The 23,917-nt window shown below is 39.5% G+C and overlaps 1 protein-coding gene across 1 annotated transcript in view; it reads left to right on the forward strand.

Annotated features, from left to right (window-relative positions):
- Window positions 1-23,917, forward strand: part of CASC4 (cancer susceptibility candidate 4) — an 89,185-nt gene that overhangs the window by 29,244 nt on the left and 36,024 nt on the right. The window contains exons 3-7 of the mRNA XM_010845241.1: window positions 4,358-4,412; window positions 9,627-9,729; window positions 11,201-11,291; window positions 15,868-16,012; window positions 16,307-16,387. Of these exons, the coding sequence (XP_010843543.1) occupies window positions 4,358-4,412; window positions 9,627-9,729; window positions 11,201-11,291; window positions 15,868-16,012; window positions 16,307-16,387 (475 nt within the window). The remainder of the gene's footprint in view (window positions 1-4,357; window positions 4,413-9,626; window positions 9,730-11,200; window positions 11,292-15,867; window positions 16,013-16,306; window positions 16,388-23,917) is intronic.

A 23,917-nucleotide genomic window follows, 5' to 3' on the forward strand; every position in this document is an offset into this window, starting at 1 on the left:
CAGGGTGACAATATACAGCCTTGATGTACTCCTTTTCCTCTTTGGAACCAGTCTGTTGTTCCATGTCCAGTTCTAACTGTTGCTTCCTGACCTGCATACAAATTTCTCAAGAGGCAGGTCAGGTGGTCTGGTATTCCCATCTCTCTCAGAATTTTCCACAGTTTATTGTGATCCACATAGTCAAAGGCTTTGGCATAATAGTCAATAAAGCAGAAATAGATGCTTTTCTGGAACTCTCTTGCTTTTTCCATGATCCACCGGATGTTGGCAATTTGGTCTCTGGTTCCTCTGCCTTTTCTAAAACCAGCTTGAACATCAGGAAGTTCACGGTTCACGTATTGCTGAAGGCTGGCTTGGAGAATTTTGAGCATTACTTTACTAGCGTGTGAGATGAGTGCAATTGTGCGGTAGTTTGAGCATTCTTTGGCATTGCCTTTCTTTGGGATTGGAGTGAAAACTGACCTTTTCCAGTCCTGTGGCCACTGCTGAATTTTCCAAATTTGCTGGCACATTGAGTGGAGTCCTTTCACAGCATCATCTTTCAGGAGTTGAAATAGCTCAACTGGAATTCCATCACCTCCACTAGCTTTGTTTATAGAGATGCTTTCTAAGGCCCACTGGACTTCACATTCCAGGATATCTGGCTCTAGGTGAGTGATCATACCATCGTGATTATCTGGGTCGTGAAGATCTTTTTTGTACAGTTCTGTACAGTTCTTCTGTGTATTCTTGCCACCTCTTAATATCTTCTGCTTCTGTTAGGTCCATACCATTTCTGTCCTTTATCGAGCCCATCTTTGCATGAAATGTTCCCTTGGTATCTCTAATTTTCTTAAAGAGATCTCTAGTCTTTCCCATTCTGTTGTTTTCCTCTATTTCTTTGCATTGATCACTGAGGAAGGCTTTCTTATCTCTTCTTGCTATTCTTTGGAACTCTACACTCAGATGCTTATATCTTTCCTTTTCTCCTTTGCTTTTCGCTTCTCTTCTTTTCACAGCTATTTGTAAGGCCTCCCCAGACAGCCATTTTGCTTTTTTGCATTTCTTTTCCATGGAGATGGTCTTGATCCCTGTCTCCTGTACAGTGTCACAAACCTCATTCCATAGTTCATCAGGCACTCTATCAGATCTAGTCCCTTAAGTCTATTTCTCACTTCCACTGTATAATCATAAGGGATTTGATTTAGGTCATACCTGAATGGTCTAGTGGTTTTCCCTACTTTCTTCAATTTAAGAATTTGGCAATAAGGAGTTCATGATCTGAGCCACAGTCAGCTCCCGGTCTTGTTTTTGTTGACTGAATAGAGCTTCTCCATCTTTGGCTGCAAAGAATATAATCAATCTGATTTTGGTGTTGACCATCTGGTGATGTCCATGTGTAGAGTCTTCTTTTGTGTTGTTGGAAGAGGGTGTTTGCTACGACCAATGCATTTTCTTGGCAAAACTCTATTAGTCTTTGCCCTGCTTCATTCTGTATTCCAAAGCCAAATTTTCCTGTTACTCCAGGTGTTTCTTGACTTTGTACTTTTGCATTCCAGTCCCCTATAATGAAAAGGACATCTTCATAACAGCACACAACTTAAAACTTAAGAATTGTTTCTTTCCGGAATTTTCAGACCACAGTTGACTGCTGGTAACTGGAACCACAGAAAGCAAAATCACAGATTGGAGAGGGGCTACTGAAAAAGAAGTGGGAAAGAAAATAGAGGCTAATTAGAAGTTATTAGAGAGCAGTCCTTCGATCTCAGACCACACAGCTGTTGATGTCAGCTTTTCCTGCTGCCTCTTGCAGCTTTTCATCAGTGAGCTCATTCCCATGGTTTTAATTGCGATTTGTATGCTATTAACTCTCACATCAGTTCAGTTCAGTCATTCAGCCTAGTCCAACTCTTTGCGACCCCATGGACTGCAGCATGCCAGGCCTCCCTGTCCAGTCCATCACCCACTCCCGGAGTTTACTCAAACTCAGTCCATCGAGTTGGTGATGCCATCCAGCCATCTCATCCTCTGTCGTCCCCTTCTCCTCCTCCCTTCAATCTTTCCCAGCATCGGCGTCTTTTCAAATGAGTCAGCTCTTCGCATTAGGTGGCCAAAGTATTAGAGCTTCAGCTTCAGCATCAGTCCTTCCAGTGAATATTCAGGACTGATTTCCTTTAGGATGGACTGGTTGGATCTCCTTGCAGTCCTAGGAACTCTCAAGAGTCTTCTCCAACACCACAGTTCAAAAGCATCAATTCTTCGGTGCTCAGCTTTCTTCACAGTCCAACTTTCACATCCATACATGACCACTGGAAGAACCATAGCCTTGCTAGGCGGACCTTTGTTGACAAATTAATGTCTCTGCTTTTTAATATGGTGTCTAGGTTGGTCATAGCTCTCAGATCAACTCCAAACTAGTATATCCCACTTCCTATTAAAGATCTCTTCTTAGATGTGTCACAAGTGCTTCAAATTCAGTGGGTTCGGATCTGAACAACGTCATCTCCCCATGTCTTCCTCCCATCCCAGCCTGCTTCCCCTGTGTCTCCCTGTGGTGGAGCACTGCAGTCTCACTCACCTTAGTCCCCTCACTCTAGAAACTGAAACATCACCCTAAGGCTTCCTCTTTTACTCCTCAGTCTAATCAACTGGTCAGACTATTCGTTGTTCCCCTTTAGTCTCTCTCACATGCATTTATCTCTTGTCCTCATTCTGTTAGTTCAGACTAGGGGTTGGCAAACTTTCTCTATAAAGGGCCAGCTGGTAAATACTTGGACCTCCCAGGTGGCTCAGTAGTAAAGAATCTACCTGCAACATAGGAGCTGCAGGAGACGTGGGTTTGATCCCTGGGTTGGGAAGATCCCCTGGAGAAGGGAATGGCTACCCACTCCAGTATTCTGGCCTGGAGAATTCCATGGACTGTATAGTCCATGGGGTTGCAAAGAGTCGGACGTGAATGAGTGACCAAGCATGGAATATTATTCAGCAATAAAAAGGAATGAACTATTGATGTATGCTAAGTTGCTTCAGTTGTGTCCGACTCTTTGCAACCCCATCGACTGTAGCCCACCAGGCTTCTCTGTCCATGGGGTTCTCCAGGCAAGAATACTCAAGTGAGTGGCCATCTCCTCCTCCAGGGGATCTTCCCCACCCGGGGATCGACCCCAGTCTCTTATGTCTCCTGTATTGGCAGGTAGGTCCTTTACCACTAGTGCCGCCTGGGACGCCCAGGTACATTATGCTGATTGGAAAGAGTCTCAAAAGGTCACATACCATATGATTACACTTAACATTCTTGAAATGATAAAATTACAGAGATGGAGAACAAATTAGTGGTTACCTGGGATCAGGAACAGTGTGGAAGGAGGATGGGTTTGACTGCAAAGGATAGCATGAGGGAGATATTTGTGATGATAGCATAGTTCTGTATCTTGTGTTGATGGTGTTTACATGAATCTATACGTGTGATAAGACAGCATAGAACTGTACATGTTGTATCAATGTCAATTTCCTGGTTTTGAAGTTGTGTAGTTATATAAGATGTACCCACTGGGGGAAATTGTGGGAAGGGTATATGGGACTTCTCTGTACTATCTTTGCAATTTCCTATGAACCTAAAATTATTTCAAGATGAAAAATTAAAAATTTTTTTCTGTAGAGATTTAAGTGGTATTTAGTGTAATCATTTGCCACTCATGGTACTGCATTTGATCAACTTAAATCAATCTGTGCCTTTCAAAATAATATTACTATTGAGATTGACAAGAGAACTGTTTGTAGTGATAACTTTAGTTGGATTTACAATTAGCTGAAACCTATTTAAACAAGAACTGAGACACTGTAGTTCTTTGCTTGTTATCCTAAGACATTCCTTGTCTTAGTTTTTAACTTAAGTGGTAAGGCTTAGTCTGAGTCTTTGGGTACACTTTCAGTTCCCAGAGCTCCTGTATACTGGCTTCTAGAGGACAATGACTGCAGCAGTGAGTCCTGTATAAAAATAATATCTGTCCTCTTGGGGGAGCTTGATGAACAATAAGTACTTCTGACTTGGCATTAATTCTTTTCTTAATATAGAGTTGAAAATCTTCTGGTAAGATTTTGGAAAACATCTGATTTTTTTTTTTCAAAAAAGCAATATTCACCTCAAACTTTCAAACAATGTCGTACTATATATTAAATTAAATTAATATTCTTATGCAACTTTAAAATGAATATTACAAAATCAGAACTTACAATTCTCTTTGGAAAATGTGGCATACGTAACTTAAATATTTTTCTTTTGTACTTATTATCAAGCTCAAAGTGAATATGAGGGGGAAAAGGTAAATATAAGCAAAACTACATATTCTTTAGTAAAATTAAGACAATTTTTTTTCAGGTTAAACTGCAGAACAACATATCATATCAGATGGCAGACATACATCATTTAAAGGGTAAGAAACTTACTTACAAATTAAAGTTCACTAAATGTCTAAAATCCTGAAGAGTTAAGAAATCCTCAAGTCAGATAGCTAAATGAAATAGAGTTTTGAACAAAGCTCCTCTGATGGCAAAACATGTTTCCTTTTGTCTTAAGAGATAATAAAAATTTTAATGTTGTTTTATATATAATAAGTACAAGTTAAAATTCGAGATCTGCATTTTACTCTTGTGCTGTGGACAGATTTCATACAATGAAACGTTAAAAGAATCTTTAAAGAAAACTGAGGTGTTGCTTCGGAGACTGTCAGATTACCAGGGAAAGGGTTAGGAGTAACCCCTCTGTACTGTGTCCAGCCTGCTGAAATAATCCATTCAGTTCTGGGAATGCTTTGGGCAGGTCCCCCAAGCTCAATATTTTAGATACCCGGGGAACAAAGAAGCTTGGAACAGAAGCCAGGGAGCCTGGAGGTAGATTAGATAGATGAAGAGTTTTTTTTGTTTCATTTTGATGAAGTGATTGTTGTTATTCAGTTGCTGAGTCATGTGTGACTCCTTACGACCCCCTGGACTGCGGCACACCAGGCTCCTCTCTCTTCCACTGTCTCCTGGAGTTTGCTCAAAGTCATGTCCGTTGAGTCAATGATGCTAACCATCTGCCGCCCTCTTCTCCTTTTGCCTTCAGTATTTCCCAGCATCAGGGTCTTTTCCCACTGAGTCGGCTCTTCACATCAGGTGGCCAAAGTAAGAGCTTCAGCTTCAGCATCAGTCCTTCCAGTGAATATTTGGGGTTGGTGAAGTGATAGGAGATGTCCTAAAGCTCTTATGAAAAATAATAGTTAAAGAGAACAAGCTCTATACTCTGCTTGCGTTACTTCACGCTATCCCTGGCCTTTGGAATTTGAGGTCTAAGGACCATCCCTCTTTTCCCTCATACCCTTTGATTACAACACTACGTATTTTAAAACTTTGCATGAAGTTTCTCTGAATTTATCTGTGTGGGTAGTACTTGCTCTCTGATTTCATAAATTTTTCTTTATAACCATTTTGAACCTCTGTCGGATTAGGTAATATATTGTTAACACTCTCTTTTAGAAGCCAACCTACGCTGGCTAATTTATGCAAGCTTTGTCCCTCACCAAGCAAAACCATTAGGGGGCAGCCTTGGTGGATTACAGCCCAAACACAGGGGCTACTCGCGTTGTGCTGTGTACGATTTTGAACAGCTCCGGTTTTCTGTGAGGAGTTCGCTTTCCGGGCGGCCACAGTTGTCGGTGTGGCGTTTGTGCCGTGCTGTCCTCTTTTTGGCTCACAGGCGTGCACGGGATGGCGCAGAAGGCGGCGCCCTGCCAGTGCTGATTCTGCTTGTCGTCAGAGTGATTTCTTACTAAATAGTAATAGACTGGGGCTTTTCCTTGTATATGTCAGAGAAAATGACAGCCCATGTTCCTGAGTAAAAATCTTTATTATACTGTGTGCATCCACAGTTGAAGTAGATCCTGAGATGTTTTGAAATTTAGGTGATAGACTTCAGCAAAGAAAAAAGATTTGATTTGAGCTCATAACTGTGCAACTCTTGGCTTTAGTGCAGTTACTGAAGCTGGGACTCTTGAAATTGAGTTTCATTAATGTGACTTTTGCACCTTAGGAACTGTTTCTACTGAAACTAACTTCTTGACAAGTTGACAGTACAATGCACATTTGCCTGTTTTCATTGACATTAATGTCAGATATATTGGAGTTAATATACATCATATTCTTAAAAAAAAAAAAAACCCTTATGGTAATTAATATTTTCTTGGAAATAAAAAGATTGGAGTTGTTTTTAGTGCCTGAGAAAGTAAATTAACATTCTAGTATACATTGACTTATTTAGACTAACTTCCCTTTTTTTATGCCTGTTACTGAAAGAAAATTTGAAATAAAAATGTTTGAAAAGTAAGAGTTGTGTTTTTTTTGGCTGTAAAAGCTCATCCTAGGCAACCCCTTTCTCAACCATATCCCTAATCTTTTGAAGTTAAATTGAGGGATTATGGCCATGCCCTCTATAGCATGCCCTGCTGTTGCTGTTATTGCTCGGCTGGACAGTTGGCCTTGGGTCTGACGCCCTCTAAGTTACGCGGAGCATTCTGCTGTGCTGACCTTGAGCAGCCTACTAGACAGAGTATCTTTGGGTTCAAATCAGCTGAAAGTAAAACTGTGATACAGAAAACTTTTATCTTTACTTTTGCTTTTTGATCTGTTTCTACCCCACCCCACCCCCGCTCTTTTTGGCCTTGCCGTGTGGCTTGTGGGATATCAGTTTCCTGACCAGGGACTGAACCCGGCCGCAGCAGTGAAAATGTAGAACCCTAAGCACCAGACCCGCAGGCAGCTCTACTTTTACCCCTTTCAAGTCTTTAACTATTCAAAGCACCAATCAGCTCCATGCTTTATATTCCTTGCCCTGTATTCAAATAGGTTCAGTTCAGTTCAGTTCAGTTGCTCAGTCGTGTCCGACTCTTTGCGACCCCATGAAACGCAGCACGCCAGGCCTCCCTGTCCATCACCAACTCCCGGAGTCCACCCAAACCCATGTCCATTGAGTCGTTGATGCCATTCAACCATCTCATCCACTGTTGTCTCCTTCTCTTCCTGCCTTCAATCTTTCCCAGCATCAGGGTCTTTTCAAATGAGTCAGCTCTCTGCATCAGGTGGCCAAAGTATTGGAGTTTCAGCTTCAACATCAGTCCTTCCAATGAACACCCAGGACTGATGCCCTTCAGGATGGACTGGTTGGATCTGCTTGCAGTCCAAGGGACTCTGAAGAGTCTTATCCAACACCACAGTTCAAAAGCATCAGTTCTTCGGTGCTCAGCTTTCTTCACAGTCCAACTTTCACATGCATACATGATCACTGGAAAAACCATACCCTTAGAACCTGGTATTTTACATGCACTGAAATTCATACTGTTTTATTTTTTTGTCAATTGAATTTTAAACCTTTTATCTCCATTTAAAAATGGAAGACTTTATTTCCTGATAAAGATATTTCAAATACTGTTAGTGAGAAGCATTTTGGGGAAGCAGAGAAGCAATTTCAAATCTTGAAATCATACATGCCTTACTTTCATTCTGAAGGTAAACTTAGCTGTTTAGTGAGTTTACTGTATAGGAAAAAGAAGCCTGAAGGGGTCCTGTAGATCAGCAGTTGAGATCCATTACCCTAGTAACTGTGAGGTTATACTGGTTTGACTTTTTTTTTTTAATTGCAGTAACTTTTCAGTTCTGGAATCTTTGCTGGCTAAGTCTATCTATAAGCTACGAGACTTCTTTGTTCTTTAGAATCAACATCCATAGCTGAGGCTAGAGCTCTGCTCCCTCTTGCCCTCTGCTTCTTAGTAGGTGGGGCCAGGGAGCGGGTAACAAGCTGAATATTGTTTCATGGATACCTGGCCTCAGATTTGTTACTTTTATCTGAGGTAGGGGAAATGACTGAAAAACTACAGAGATCAACCATGTTTGCATATTGTAGAGTTAATAGAGCAAGTAGAGAAAAGTAAAATGTGACTTGACTAAACTCATAGAAACAGAGAGTAGAATGGTGGTTACCAGGGTTTGGGAGATGTGTGGGGAAAATGAGACGTTGGCTAAAGGGTACAAACTGTTAGTTACAGGACGAGTACGGTTTGGTGATCTATGATGATTATAGTTAACAATATTGTGTTATAACAATACCGTACTATATACTTGGAAGTTGCTGAAAGAGTAGATCTTAAATGTTCTCACCACACACAAAAAAGTAGTAATTATGTGAGATAATGGAGGTGTTGGCTAATGTGATGGTAATCATTTTACAATATGTTAGTGAATCAAATCAACATGTATGCCTTGAACTCACATAGTGTTAATATCTCAATTAAAATTTTAAAAATAATAAAAAATGTAGCTTGAATAGGCAAGCATAATTATCAACTACAAGCATTTTATGTAAATCATTTACATTTCATATTTGATTATTAATCTTATATAATAGCTATTACATGCATATTGTTAAACTTTATATACCTCATCAAGCATTCATGTGAATTGAACATTTTTATTTGTTGTTGTTACTGTAGTTATGATTCCACAATAAAAGTTATAGAGGAAAAAAATGTGCTCAGAATCCCACCAGTAAGCTTAATCACTGATAGCATTTTGATGTAATTTTATTCTTGTCTATTTTTTTACATGCATAAATTTATACTATAAATTTATGTTTATACCTGCTTTTTAAAAACTTACATCACACACAAAAAAACTTACATCACAAGGATTTCTGGGTGCCTTTAAAGTAACAAGACTAATTTGTTAAGCCTTCTGTGAAAAGCAGATGTTATAATATTGGCATATTATAGTTAGAAATTATATTTTAGTCTTAATAAGTAGATGTTGCTTATATAGAATAGACCTCTGTTCCCATTTATGAAAATTAAGACTTTCTTAATTACTGCTTTTGCGTAACTGATAAGGCTGTTGGCAAATTTTTTTATCCTCTGTCCAAGAAACTGACATTTCTCTTCCTTGGCTGAATTTTTTTTTGTAGGATTAGATGGAGTGACTCTAGAAAATGTGGGGCCAGTGATTATAGATTAAATGTTCACAAAAGAGCATCTGGCTCAGCTTTTAATTTACTATATAGTTTGAAATTTCATATTATTCATTACAACTGAAACTTTTAGCTCTGGTCCAGAGATTATAAGCTTTGGAAATAGAATTTTGGTGTATGTGGGTGTAATTCAGTAGTGGAACTAGAAGTCAGATCTGAAGAGATTGGTACCTAAGTTGGGAATCAAATGTGATTTTAAAATGAATTCTGCATCCATAGCCAACACATCTAAAAAATATGATTTCCCCCCTACTTTTTGTAAAGCAGTTAGGTTTAGAGAGATAGGCAGCTCTTCATGTTCTGTTTCCACAACTTAGCATATGGTCTATATAATGTGTAAAGATGTATAATTTTTAAATATTTCTGGTCGATGTGAAAGCCACTGAGGCTGTCTTGTTTTAAAAATAAATTTTATTGTGCATACATGTGTATGAAAGGCAGTTAAATATGGTACTAGTCATGTAATTTAACTTCTTGAGAGTATGAATAAATAGAGAACTGTATATAATTTTAGAAATCCCATGCCTTCTTAACAGGAAGTAGCAGAGTACGTAAACTTCGTTCCTTTGCTTTTGTTTTGCTTCCGTTTTGTGGATAGAGCAACTTGCTGAGCTTCGTCAGGAGTTCCTTCGACAGGAAGACCAACTTCAAGACTATAGGAAGAACAATACTTACCTTGTGAAGAGGTTAGAATATGAGAGGTAAGACTGCACGCAGTAAGTATTTACGAATCTTGAATATTTGTCCAACATTCAGTCAAGTCATTTCTTCCTTTCTGGAGTCTGTTTTTCTTCTCTTCTTTCATTTTACTAAGTCTTTTAAATTCCTTTTCCAAAAAAAAAAAAGGAAAATAAATTCCTTTTCTATTGTCTTTGTATGTGTCTGTGAAATCTATTTTATTTTGATAGCTTGAAGAACATGAAAATATCTCATACAAGGCACGTTGAATCTACCCCTGTAGACATTGTAAGACATTGTAGACATTGTAAGACAGAAAATCATGTAAGAAATCAGTTTTAAAGTAAAAGGTATTTTTTAGGTCTGCATACCAAAAATTAGAAAGAGTCAACATATTTTAAACTGTTTATCCATTTCTGACATCTTATTCTTGTAGGTTGTCAATATGCATCTACTACATATATGTTTTTTAATCTAATAGTGTTCAGTAATTTTCTGTATATCTTTAGGATTAAAGATTGACATACTTAGAGGTAATAAATTATTCCAGTGTATTAGTATGCTAGAGCTTGTTTAATCTCTCCCAATTGCTGGACCACTGTAGGAGTTTTCCTTTTCTCCCTGTTACGATTATCAACTATAAAAATCTTTGTGCAAAAAGGATTTTTTTTCCTCTTATGTTATTTCACTGATTATATTCTCAAATACAGAACTTCTGAGATAGAATGTTTATTGATCTTATCACATATATGAAAATTGCTTTGTAAAATGACTATACTAATTTATACTGTAAATGTTTCCCTGTGGCCCCACCAACATTGACTTTTATAATTCTGACTTAATTTCACTAGTATAGGAATAAGGAAAGCACTATATACACATATAGGAAGCTTAATTTGCATTTTAAATGGTAGAAGGCAACACTTTTCTATGTATTTATTATTTGTTTCTTTTTACATGAATGATCTTTTTGTATGCTTTGCCTGCTTGTCCAGTTGAAATTCATAATTTTATCTGTTTGTGCCTTTACATTTTGTCTTGCTGGTTGCATTCTGTCTTTTTTTTTAGTTTCTTCTGTTCTTGCTCTTTTTATGGTTTAGGCTTTTATTATTGTGTTGAAAGTATTGGGTTGGCTAAGAAATTAGTTCGAGTTTTTCATAACATCTTACAGAAAAACCCAAACGAACTTTTTGGATAACTCAATACTGTTTGATGACTCATCTGCTGCAACTGCTTAAAATTTCTTTTTAAAAATTCATCTTTCTAATTTCTGTTTTTTTAATTAGCTTTATCAATATTTTTATCCTCTATTAAAGATTCAGGTATTTTAAGGATTTTGACTGTGAGCTATTTTCATGTCTGCTCTTTGTCCTCTCCTATCCACTCTCCTGCTGACTGAATGCTTTATCCATATAGATGTATGTTTTCAGCTTCTAAACATCTTTGAGATCAACTCAAGATATTATAGTCTAAAAGAATGACTTTCTAATTTAGTTTTCAGTGTGGACAACAGATCAAGGAGCTAAGAGCTCAGCATGAAGAAAATATTAAAAAGTTAGCAGACCAGTTTTTGCAGGAACAAAAGGTAAATTTTAAAAATACTTAAAATATGTTCTTGTTATAAATCTTATAATTTAGAAGTTAAATTTTGTATTTTTGTCATAAAACATTATATTTTTAAGTATTTTAGCCTATGTAATTCTAAAAATGACTTCAGTGGCTTTAGTACTGAGTAAATTAAACATTTGCAAAAATATAACCTCAGCTCTTAAAACTAATTTTGAGCTATATAACTTTTGCCTGACTTTTAAAAGTAATTTTTGCTGTTTATTTCTCAGTTTGTAAGTGGATAATCATGTTACTGAAAAATCAGTTACTTCGTATTTTTTTTTTCTAATTTTATTTTATTTTTAAACTTTACATAATTGTATTAGTTTTGCCAAATATCAAAATGAATCCGCCACACTTTTGAGAAATAGGAAAAAAAATTGAGAAACTTTTACTTATCAATCTTTGTTGTTTCTAATTCCTTTCTTAAAATACAGAAATGAAATGCTAGCGACTATTTTCATATTTTGGGGGTGGCAAATTCTTTTATTAAGTCATACAGTTCCAGTAGATAAATATTATGGAAGTCCTGCTAGAAATAGAAGGAATTTGAAATTTACAAGTCATGAAGACATTCATTTTTCACACCCTGTAGTCTAGTCTGACTAGCTATAGTTTGTATACAGTCTTGTGATTTAGAGTAAAGACAGATTGAATAGTGAAAAGTATTTTTCTTGGTCTCTGATAGTCTCTCACCTAAAGGACTAGAAGCTCAGGAAACCAGGTTTTCGTGCTCTGTTTTTTCACCATTTTGCAACATGATATTGAGGGCATCTTTTTTTTACCCATAAAGTGAAACAGCTGCTGTCTGTCTTCAGCCTTACTTGCAGAGACATGGGGTAGGTTACGGGGAGATGGCAGGCACAAGTGAGCTGCCTTAGTGGGGCTGAGGCCCCGGGGCAGCCAGCAGACACTGCCGGGACCCTGCATGCGCAGAGGGGCATAGCAGTGGTTTGGCCAAAAGTTTGTTCGCTTTTTCTGTAAGATCTTAACAGAAAAACCTGAACGAGCCTTTTGACCAACCCTATAGAACACAAATGGAGAAGGCAATGGCACCCCACTCCAGTACTCTTGCCCGGAAAATCCCATGGACAGAGGAGCCTGGTAGGCTGCAGTCCGTGGGGTCGCTAAGAGTCGGACACGACTGAGCAACTTCACTTTGACTTTTCACTTTCATGCATTGGAGAAGGAAATGGCAACCCAGTCCAGTGTTCTTGCCTAGAGAATTCCAGGGATGGGGGAGCCTGGTGGGCTGCCATCTATGGGGTCTCACAGAGTCGGACACAACTGAAGCGACTTAGCAGCAGGAGCAGCATAGAACACAAAAGGAAGAGGACCAGAGGCTTGCTGATGGAACTGTGGTATTATGAGCCCATCATATAAATGGGATAAGTTTGTTCTCTTCTCCCAAGAAGTGTATATATCAGCTTTTTCCTTTCTCTTGGCAAGTGTAGTTCTCTCTTTCTGCTCTTCTATTTTAGCCTATTTTTATATTGTTATTTAACTAATATCCTGTCCCATTCTTTGCCCTTATGCTGCCCTAAATGGAACAAGGTGGAGAGAAATGGAGGTGCTTAACCTTAAGTTCTCTTAAGAGAACGTCTTTCTAGGATGACACACCAGCGCCTCGTTCTGCTCCTCACCCTCAGTTCCTACCCTTCAGCTACCACGACTTGATTCTGTGAAATCTGAGTTGTTTTTCATAGGAACAAATCCATTATAAGCTATAAGAAACAAGCATAAGGTGTGTTCAGGGATTTTTTTTTAACCAAGTACATGCCTGTCTTAGAAATTACTCTAAGGAGGGGGTCAGCAAACTAACTGCAACCTCCTGCCTTTTTTTTCCATACTGCCCATCGGCCAAAAAAAGTGGTTATTGCATTTTTAAAATGGTTAAAAAAATCAAAAGAATATTCTATGACATGGGAAAGCTGTAAGAAACTGAAATCTTAATGTCTAGAGATACAGTTTATTAGAACACAGCCACAGTCATTTGTTTACTGCTTTCATGCTATCACAAAGGAAAATAAGTTGTCACAGACCAGAGGAGACTTGGGTTTCCCAGGTGGCTCAGTGGTAGAGAATCCTCCTGCCAACACAGGACGTGTGGAAGACACAGGTTCTGTCCCTGGTTTGGGAAGATCCCCTGGAGAAGGAAGTGGCAGTGCACCCCAGTATACTTGCTTGGGAAATCCCCTGGACAGAGGTGCCTGGTGGGCTACAGTCCCCGGGGTCGCAAAACGTTGGACACGACTGAGCACAGAGAAGACTTAAGAAGGCCTGAGTATTTAAATGTAATGTAGTAAAAATGTAAGTAAATAAATTAACTAAATAAATGCAGTATAATATCCTGGATTGGATGCTGGAACGGAAAAAGGCCTTAATGGAAAAAGTAGTGAAATCTAAATAAAGGCTGGAGTTTAGTTAATAATGTACTAATGTTGTTTTCTTAGTTTTGCAAATGTATCATGCTAATGTGATGTTAACACTAAGGGAAATTGAGTGATTGGTAATTACTTTTCTATAAATTTAAATTATTTCAGAGTAAAAACTATATTTAAAAAAGAACTAGGTGGCCCCTTTACCAAATCAACAATATTGAATTTAGAAAGCCATCCTATTTTATTAATTGTATTTATTATTGTCCATTCACAGAAAACTATTGCATTAATAATGAATCAAAGGACAATATCTTTGCTAATTGTTTTAAACGGAGAAGTATTTTGGACGAGTAGTTTGTTGACTTTTAAGTTTTGTTTCTTTGCTTTATCCATATCATAAAGCTGTGGAGTACTTACTATGGAAGTTGCCTTATAATGTGGCATTATAGCGAAAATGCACAGAGATGCAGGATGGCTTAGGTTGTGTACCTCACAGATTTTCTCACCTTTGGCCTTTATACCGATATGTTCAGAAATTTCAGTTTATCATTTCACACATCAGCAGTTAAGCTCTGAAAATTGGCTATAGCTTATCAAGTTCCCAAATCCTGTGGGAGTAAGAAAGATGGTTTGAATCCCTTTCCATACTTCTCCAGCTTTGTAATCTTGAACAAACTATATAACTTCTTTAAGCCTCAGTTTTATTTTGTTTTCCTTAAAACTATTCATTTATCTGTACTAGAGGACAGGCTTGAAAACAAGTTGCAAACTAGGAGACATGGCAGAAGTATTGCCTGGTACACTGGAATACCTACACTTGATGGTCAAAGTGCCCATTCTTCTTTATTATGACAAATTCTTACCGTTTGGCTCCTATGTTTCTAGAGTTCCTGTAGATCTTGTAGTACTGTTGTTTTTTTATAATGTTACCAGTGATTACATTGCATAGCGTTTTAGAGTTGGCAAAGCATTTAACGCTAATATTATTATGCATTAAATATTAATATGGCAACCCAAGCGTGTGTACTTGATTCCGTCCCTCTCCCAGTTTTCCGTGAGACAGCTCAACCAGTTAAGAGAAAACTGGGATCCACAGGATTGAATCAGGCTTAATCATAACCTGCACCCAACTCCAGTACTGTTGCCTGGAAAATCCCATGGACGGAGGAGCCTGATAGGCTGCAGTCCATGGGGTCGCGAAGAGTCGAACATGACCGACCACTTCACTTCAACTTTTCACTTTCATGCATTGGAGAAGGAAATGGCAACCCACTCCAGTGTTCTTGCCTGGAACACCCCAGGGAAGGGGGAGCCTGGTGGGCTGCCGTCTATGGGGTCACACAGAGTCGGACACAACTGAAGCGACTTAGCAGCAGCAGCAGCAGCAGCAGCAATCATAAACTGAAGATTCAGGTTTCCCAGAAGGCGATATGGTCAGGTGAGGTAGGTTACAGGGAGCACTGGCTTGTGTACTGTTCTGCCATCCTTCTGTGCTTGAGTGGCCGGTGCACCTGGCAAGGCTTTGCCTGTTTTCCACCTTGCTGTTTCTGCTGGGAGAAGAACCTGCCAGTGTCGACAGCCATCGATCCCACTTGAGGGGTCCCTGGGTGCCGGCCTCCTGCTGTCTGCCCTCCTGCTTGGTTAAAACATGCCGTACAGAACCCATGCTCCCCCAGGCCTCTGCAGCCAGCGCTCAGCAAGACTCTTCTGACTGAGTCACTCCCTCAGCATAGCCAAAGGGCATTACCTCTGCCTAACATTTTAGGCCATTTGTTGTAATTAGAGACTTGAAAAAAAAAAAACTTATTCTTTGACTTCATGTTAGGTATAAAAACTGAACAAAAAAATAATATTACATCCCATATCTCTTAAGTGTTTGGAATTTGGACCCATGGTATGTATTTCAGAATATTTAGTTTATTTCAAAATATTTAGTCAAAAAAATGAACTGTTTTAGAATATTTAGTTAATATTAACTAAATATTAACATTTAGTTAATAAAATGAACTGTTTCAAAATATTAAGTATTTGGAATTTGGACCCATGGTATGTATTTCAAAAAAAATGAACTGTTTCAGAATATTTAGTTAACACAACTAATATTTAGTTGTGTCAATAGTTTAACATTTTGAGCTGAAAAATACTTACTGTTAGCAAATCTTAATCTCACAGCAAGAGGCCCACAAGTTTGAATCAAAAGGTGGAAATGAATTGGATACGGACAATCATGCAGTGCCTAAAAACATTCCAGAAGTTGCTGAGAACGGTGCAGGCAAGAATGAAGAACCCTCAAGCCATCATATTCCACATGGGAAAGGTATTACTATTATTTTGTGTTAAGAGGGGATTGACTTCTTCTCACTTTGAAGTGAACATTTTCATTCATAAAGAATATTGTTTGATTTTTCTTCCATTATGTTTAGGTATCTGTTTCAAATTTGAATCCTTTAACAGAGAAGAAAAAAATAATAAGTCTATAGAGTTATAGCTGTATCATAGAAAGATTTATAGATACTCATTCGATGTGGCCCGTTGCTTTACAAACTGATTGTTACATTCCTTCATTGTATGTAAGGAAAAATACAGAATTATGTTTTTATTACTTGAGCAGAACAAATCAAACGAGGTGGTGATGCAGGCATGCCTGGAATAGAAGAGAATGACCTTGCAAAAGCTGAAGATGTTCCTGTTGGTAAGTAAAAGTTACTAGATTTTAACTGAAGCAATCATCTTATTTTTCATGTGACTGTTGTTTTTTTGAGTAACATCTGAGAAAAGTCATATGTATCTTGGGGACCACTATTTTTAGTTAACTAACTACCTATTAATTCCCAGAATATAATTGTTTTAGATATAATTTTTATGGAAAATTTTGCTAAAGTGTATAAAATACTTGTTTTTGCCTGAAGAGTCAAACATATTTGAACTTTTTCTTGATGACTCAAGAGTTATTGCTCATGACAGTTATGCTATATGTTCAAGCTGCTTATGTTTACTAAAAGTATATGTGGTTTCTTTCCTTCAGGCTAAATGTTCCCAGGTTGTGGTGGTGTTGGTATTCTTTAATATGGCAGAATAAAACCCTTATATAGGTTTTTAGGACTTGGCATGTCTTTTCAGTTAATCACCCTACAATTTAAGTAGCTTATTCACTTTTTTCCTTCTCTTACGGCCACTTCTGCTCAGTGTATGTCTCTTCATTAGTATGTCTGCTGCTTTCTTTCTGTTTGGTCTGTGTCACTGCTGCTGCCCTAATCCCATGCAGTTTTTTCATGTCTCTCTGTTTCCTTACCATTTCTATGTTTGTTTCTTAGCTATCGTAGATACCCTTCCATGCTGACTCCAGTTTATTATGAAAAATAGGAAGTAACAGCATATCTTTGGTTCTTCTTTGCTGTTTTCATTCCTTTGCAATCTCCGTGATTATTTCTGTAGTCTTAGCTCATTGTTTGTGGCTGAAATTGCTGAGTGTCTAAGGTCCAAATGAATGAATGAATATCAACAGCACTGCAATCTAGGAACATTTAGCTTGAAAGAAATAAACTACTTATACTTTTAATAAACATAAGTAGCTTGAACACAGCATGACTATCATGAACAATAACTCTGAGCCATCAAGAAAAAGTTCAAATATGTTTGACTCTTAAGGCAAAAGCAGTTAGTCCTTTCCTTTGCGTAGTTTCGCCGTCTTCTCAAATTCTTTCATATCTGTATTCTTTTGAGTTGCCAGTTCACAGTGTATTCCCTCCAAGTAAAGTTCAGGGCAAGAGCAAGAACATGAGTTGATAAATAAGGAGTAAGGATGAGCATGTTTTTTTTGTAAGGCCATGAAGTAATCCAGTGATTCTTAAAGTTGGTTCTTGAACCAGCAGTGTCAGCCTTACCCAGGAACTTATTTAATAGAAACACATATTCTTAGGTCCCATTCCAGACGGACAGCATAAGAAATTCTTGGAATGTAGCCGAACAGTCTGCATTTTAACAAGCTCTCCAGGTGGTTTTGGTCTTTGCCAATGTTTTAGAACCACTGGCTTAGATGTTAAAGAAATATTGAGGGCAAGGACCATGTATTCTTCTGAATTTTTGCAGTACTTACCCTAGTCCTAGATTCACTGAGGTTTAGGTTGATTAATCTCTTTATATTGTGCTTACTTTTTAAAAATTAAATGAAAGGTTCTTTAAATTCTATAGTGCTTTATAATTTTCATAAGTTTCACCCACATGATTGCATATAATTCCATAAAATAGCTATCTTGTCCCACCTACCCTGGTATGCCCCCTTTCTTCCCTGTCCCCACTGGTGACCACTAGAGTGTTCTCTGTATCTCTGAGTCTGCTTCTCTGCTTCTTTTTTGTTTTCGTCACTGGTTTGTTGTAATTTTTATATCCCACATGTAAGTGACATCACCCAGTATTTCTCTTTCTCTGGCTTCATTTGGTGCCCTCCAAGTCCATCCACGTTGCTGCGGATGCAAAACGTTCACTCTTTTTCACGCTGAGTAGTGTTCCTGCGTGTGTGTGCGTGTGTGTGTGTGTGTGTGTGCGCGCGCGCGCTCCACATCTTCTCTGTCTGTCATCTGGTTTTGGACGCTTAGGCTGCTTCCGTATCTTGGCACTTGTGAATAATGCTGCTGTGAACGTTAGGGTGCATGTCTCTCTTCAGTCCGTGGTTCTGCTGTTTGTGTGTCTGCCCTGGAGTGCGCTGCTGGGTCGCCTGCGAGCTCTGCTCTTGGTGTTGAGAAGCCGCCACTGTTTCCCACGTGGCTGCGCCAGTTTATGTTCCCACCAAAGTGCACCAGTGGGTTAGTTTTTCTTTATCTTTGATTTTCTGTAATTTGAAAATGATATGCTGTGAAGTAGTCTTTTTGTTTGTGTGTTTGGGCATTTATCTTGCTCTGTGTTCTCTGAGCTTCCTGGATCTGTAGTTTCGTGTTTGACATTAATTTGGCAGAAATTCTGTCATTATATGTCAGATATTTCTTCTGTTCTTTTCTCTCTTCTCCTTCTGGTATTCTCGTTACACTTTTTATAGTTGTCTTAGGTATTTGGTTCTGTTTTTTTCCAGTCTTTGTCCTGTTTGCTTTTCTGTTTTTGAGGATACTATCAATAAATCCTTTAACTCAGAGCTTCTTTCCTCAGTTTTGTCCAGTCTACTAATAATCCCATCAGAGGCATTCTTCATCTCTGTTACAGTGTTTTTGATCTCTAGTATTTCTTTTTTATTCTTTCTAGGATTTCTATCTCTGTACTTTGATTGCCCATCTATTCTTGCTTGCTGTCTACTTTATCTGATGGAGTTCTTAGCGTCGTACTTGCAGTTCTTTTGCGTTCCCGGGCTGATAGCCCCGCCATTCCTGCCATGTCTGTTCTGAAGCTCGCAGAGCGTTCCGTGCCTTTCAGTGTGCCTTGTGGGTTTTCTTGATGCCTCAGCGTGGCACACACGCCAGGGGCGCAGCCCTGCTGGTGAGCTGTGGGGAGGGGACGCTCTCTCTTGTTCTGCGGTTGGCTCTCAGCCTTTCAGTGAGCCTGTGCCTCTGGATTCTGAACTTCACAAGGGCTTCTCAGTTTTTTCCTTCCCCTCTCAGGTGGGACAGGGTGGCTCGAGGGAGCTAGAGTCGGGTATTTTCCTTCGGTAGGTCACTTAGACTCTGATAATGCCCTAGCAAGTTAGGTGCTGTTTAACTGGTTTCTGCAAAGAGCAGACTTTATTAGGAACAGAATGCTTTGTTTCCTTTTGCCCTCCCCCAACCCTCAGGGGGTTTTCTCCACTATTTACCTGGGAATCTACTTGAACTCCTGGAGTAAATTCCCTAACTTTGTGGGAGCCCCCTATGTGACTGGGCCCCCTAGAGTTTTAACTCTGAGCTATCCATACTGAACCTCTGGCAATTAACCAGGTACAGTTCAGATTTCCCTGCCCTGGCACTGGCTTCTGTGGCGGTTTCTGTTCACGAGTCTCTCCTGTAAGCCAAGACTCCCTGTATTTGCCTGTCTCTCTTATATGATGGTTGCAATTTGCCCTGTGTCTTCCTCTTTCTTATGGACCCAGAAGAGCTGTTGATTTTTCCGCCTGTTTTAGCTGTTTCCCTGTTGTTAGGCTAGAGTGGCAACTTCTAAGCTCCGTATATGCAGACCCAGGAACCAGAAGTCTTCTGGATTAATTTTGAATCTCTGGACTGTTGGTGCTTTTACAGAAGTATTTTGAGTATAAAGACTATTTTAATACAGTCACTGGTGAAAAGAAACTCTGAGCCGTACAGTCCGTCAGAGCAAACACAAAGGAAAGCCGTGCTGTGTCTTTGTGCCTTGAGCGTGCAGTATGCTCATGCCTTGCACATCCAAGGTCCCAATGAATGTGTATGGTTGAATTTCCAGAATATGCTTAGCGGCGGGGCAGTGGTCTCTAGAGTCAAACTGCTGGCTTCAAACCCTTGGCTCTGTATTTTCAAAGGCATGTGACCATTTATTTGCCCTTATCCTTATCAGTGAGATAGGATGGTAACAGTTTCAACCTCATAGGGTGGATGTGAGGTTTAAATGCAAAGCTCCACAAGAGGCTTGGTGGTAAAGAATCCCCCTGCCAAGCAGGAGACAAAGGTTCGATCCCTTGATTGGGAAGATCCCCTGCATAAGGAAATGGCAATCCACTCCAGTACTTTTGCCTGGGAAATCCCATAGACAGAGGAGGCTGGCGGCTACAGTCCATGGGGTTGCAGGGAGTCAGACACGACTGAGCAACTAAACCACCGCCACCAAGAGTAGTGCCTGGTGTGCAGCCTGTGCTGCATTTATCAGTCCCAGCCGCCACTGTTATGGCCCCGAGTGTTTATATCATTAGAAACATATTTTTATCTCCTTGTCACTCCTTTTATTGAGTATTGTCTTTTCTCCCTGAAGTAATCTATGTAATAATTCTTTACACCAGTACAAGTTCTGGTGTGTATGTGGAGTCCCTAAAGACTACAGAGCAGTAACCCCACAGAGGGAAGTGGAGAAAAGAGCATATCCTTGTAAATTAAAAGCCGACTCTTGGGTGTGGATGGCGGTTTTGTTCACAACAGCCAGGGCTGCACTAGAGACCACAGCAGAGCACTGCTGAGCCGCCCTGAGATGCAGCTCTGCAGCGGCCCCGGGGGTGTCGCACGCGCCTGTGCTCAGCGTGATGCCTGCTGCTTCAGCCTCTCAGCTTCCAGAGGCAGGGAGCCAGATCTTAATGGGCTTGGTTTGTTTTTCATGTTGGTTTGGAGCTAGTCACAAGATTTTACAGGAGTCTTGTAGTTTAGATTTAGAAACGTTTCAAACATACAGAAAAGCATAGAGAATAATATAATGAATAGTCAAGGATCTACTGCCTCTAAAAATTAAAAAACAAAAAAATGATGTAACATCTTGCCACATTTGTTTCAGATATTTCTGTTATTGGTATTATTGTTAAAGGAAAAAGACATAACCAATAAATTGAAGCCTCCCTTTGTCCCCTCCAGATCCCAATCCTGTCTCTTTTCCCCAGATACACTATGATATCCATTTCCCAGATATCTATTCTCCAGACACACTATATACATAGAAGATATACTATGCTGAGATTTGTCAGTTCAGTTCAGTTCAGTCTCTCAGTCGTGTCCGACTCTTTGCGACCCCATGAATTGCAGCACGCTAGGCCTCCCTGTCCATCACCAACTCCCGGAGTTCACTCAGACTCACGTCCATCGAGTCAGTGATGCCATCCAGCCATCTCATCCTCTGTCATCCCCTTCTCCTCCTGCCCCCAATCCCTCCCAGCATCAGAGTCTTTGCCAATGAGTCAACTCTTCGCATGAGGTGGCCAAAGTACTGGAGTTTCAGCTTTAGCATCGTTCCTTCCAAAGAAATCCCAGGGCTGATCTCCTTCAGAATGAACTGGTTGGATCTCCTTGCAGTCCAAGGGACTCTCAAAGAGTCTTCTCCAACACCACAGTTCAGAAGCATCAATTCTTTGGTGCTCAGCTTTCTTCATAGTCCAGCTCTCACATCCATACATGACCACTGGAAAAACCATAGCCTTGACTAGACTTTAGGTAGAGCTACTCTATTTAAAAAATAAGTGATTTTCTAGAACAGAAGACTTCTACCTTGGCCATATACTGGAATCATGGTAAGGTAAAAGAAAAGTAATGACCCATGTCTGAGTCCCACTCCAGAGACATTTATTGTGATCTGATGTGAGATGCAGCTTCATAAGTGACTGTATTGTGTAGCCAACCTAGAAGACTGCTGGTCTCAGAGGATTCTCTAGATGTGCACTGCCCAATACACTAGCCGCTGATCACATGTACCTGTTTAAATTCAGTAAACTGAGTAACGGGCTTCCCTGGTGGCTCAGGGGTTAAAGTGTCTGCCCACAATGCGGGAGACCCGGGTTCGATCCCTGGGTTGGGAAGAGCTGCTGGAGAAGATAGCAGAAATGGCAACCCACTCCAAGATTCTTGCCTGGAGAATCCCATGGACAGAGAAGCCTGGTGGGCTACAGTCCATGGGGTCGCAAAGAGTCAGACACGACTGAATGTGTTTTAGTTTACTTACACTGAGTGAAACTACACTTCCACTTCCTTGGTCATACTAGCCACGCGTCAAGTAGTTAGCAGTCGCCGTGGCTCCTGGCTATTGTATCAGCGTGGGTATGGGACATTTCCATCACTGCAGAAAATCCTGTTGGTTAGTGCTGATCGAAACTGGTAATTGGGTTTGTTTCTGTGGAAGAAGACTGAGGGCAGCAATAGAAAGGTGTCTTTCCCTTACATAACCTTTTGAAAACGTTTTGAATGTTGGTTTCAAAATTTCATAAGGTAATTTTATAAAATATCTATTTAAAAAATAAATATTTTTAGAATATTAAAAAGAGAGCATGAAAAAAAAAGAGATCATTACAGTGATGTTTGAGAGGAGAAGAAGGGCAGGTAAGTGTTGAATTTGTTATTTGAGGACATGGCCTTTGACTCTGAGCTGTGATCTCTACTTTGTTTTTTTTTTTTTTCTTTTTTTCTCTGTGCTATTCTTTGGAACTCGGCCTTCCCCTTCTTTGTTTTTCTCTTCTCAGCTATTTGCAAGGCTGGGAGATACCCTTGGTCTATGTTCCACACGACTAAGGGAGCCTAAGAGAAGTTTCAGTGCCCTTGTTGTAAAGTTAGTAATAATATTGATAGTTGTACATTTTTCTATTATGTTACAGAGAATACATATTCTCGTGTTCTGTTTTGTGAGTGGGAAACTGTGGTCATGGAATTTGTGAGGAAAAGCTTACATTCGTGGTAGTACATGAGGGGCAGTATACATACATATTCATATCATCCTGGGTTTTATATATATATACACACACACATACACATATATACGGATATGTTTATATAGACATGCATTTAAATAGTTGAGACCAAAACAGGGCTAAATTAGGGATTTTTGCAAATACTTTCTTGATCCTCACAACTGCCCTGGGAGAGAGTATTGCTTCTTTATTGTAACTGCAATATACTTGATTTATAGTGTTAATTTCTGCAATACAGCAAAGTGATTCAGTTATACACATATGTATTATTTTCCATTATGTTTTATCAGAGGATATTTTTTTTTTTTAATTTTTTATTCCTTTATTTCTCATGTGTTCCCCATCCTGAACCCTCCTCCCTCCTCCCTCTCCATACCATCCCTCTGGGTCGTCCCAGTGCACCAGCCCCAAGCATCCAGCATCATGCATTGAACCTGGACTGGCATCTCGTTTCATACATGACATTTCACATGTTTCAATGCCATTCTCCCAAATCTTCCCACCCTCTCCCTCTCCCACAGAGTCCATAAGCCTGTTCTATACATCAGTGTCTCTTTTGCTGTCTCGTATACAGGGTTATCGTTACCATCTTTCTAAATTCCATATATATGTGTTAGTATACTGTATTGGTGTTTTTCCTTCTGGCTTACTTCACTCTGTATAATAGGCTCCAGTTTCATCCACCTCATTAGAACTGATTCAAATGTATTCTTTTTAATGGCTGAGTAATACTCCATTGTGTATATGTACCACAGCTTTCTTATCCATTCATCTGCTGATGGACATCTAGGTTGCTTCCATGTCCTGGCTATTATAAACAGTGCTGCAATGAACATTGGGGTACACGTGTCTCTTTCCCTTCTGGTTTCCTCAGTGTGTATGCCCAGCAGTGGGATTGCTGGATCATAAGGCAGTTCTATT

The sequence above is a fragment of the Bison bison genome, unplaced genomic scaffold, assembly GCF_000754665.1.
Source record: "Bison bison bison isolate TAMUID 2011002044 unplaced genomic scaffold, Bison_UMD1.0 scf7180017864213, whole genome shotgun sequence".
Classification (NCBI taxonomy): domain Eukaryota; kingdom Metazoa; phylum Chordata; class Mammalia; order Artiodactyla; family Bovidae; genus Bison; species Bison bison.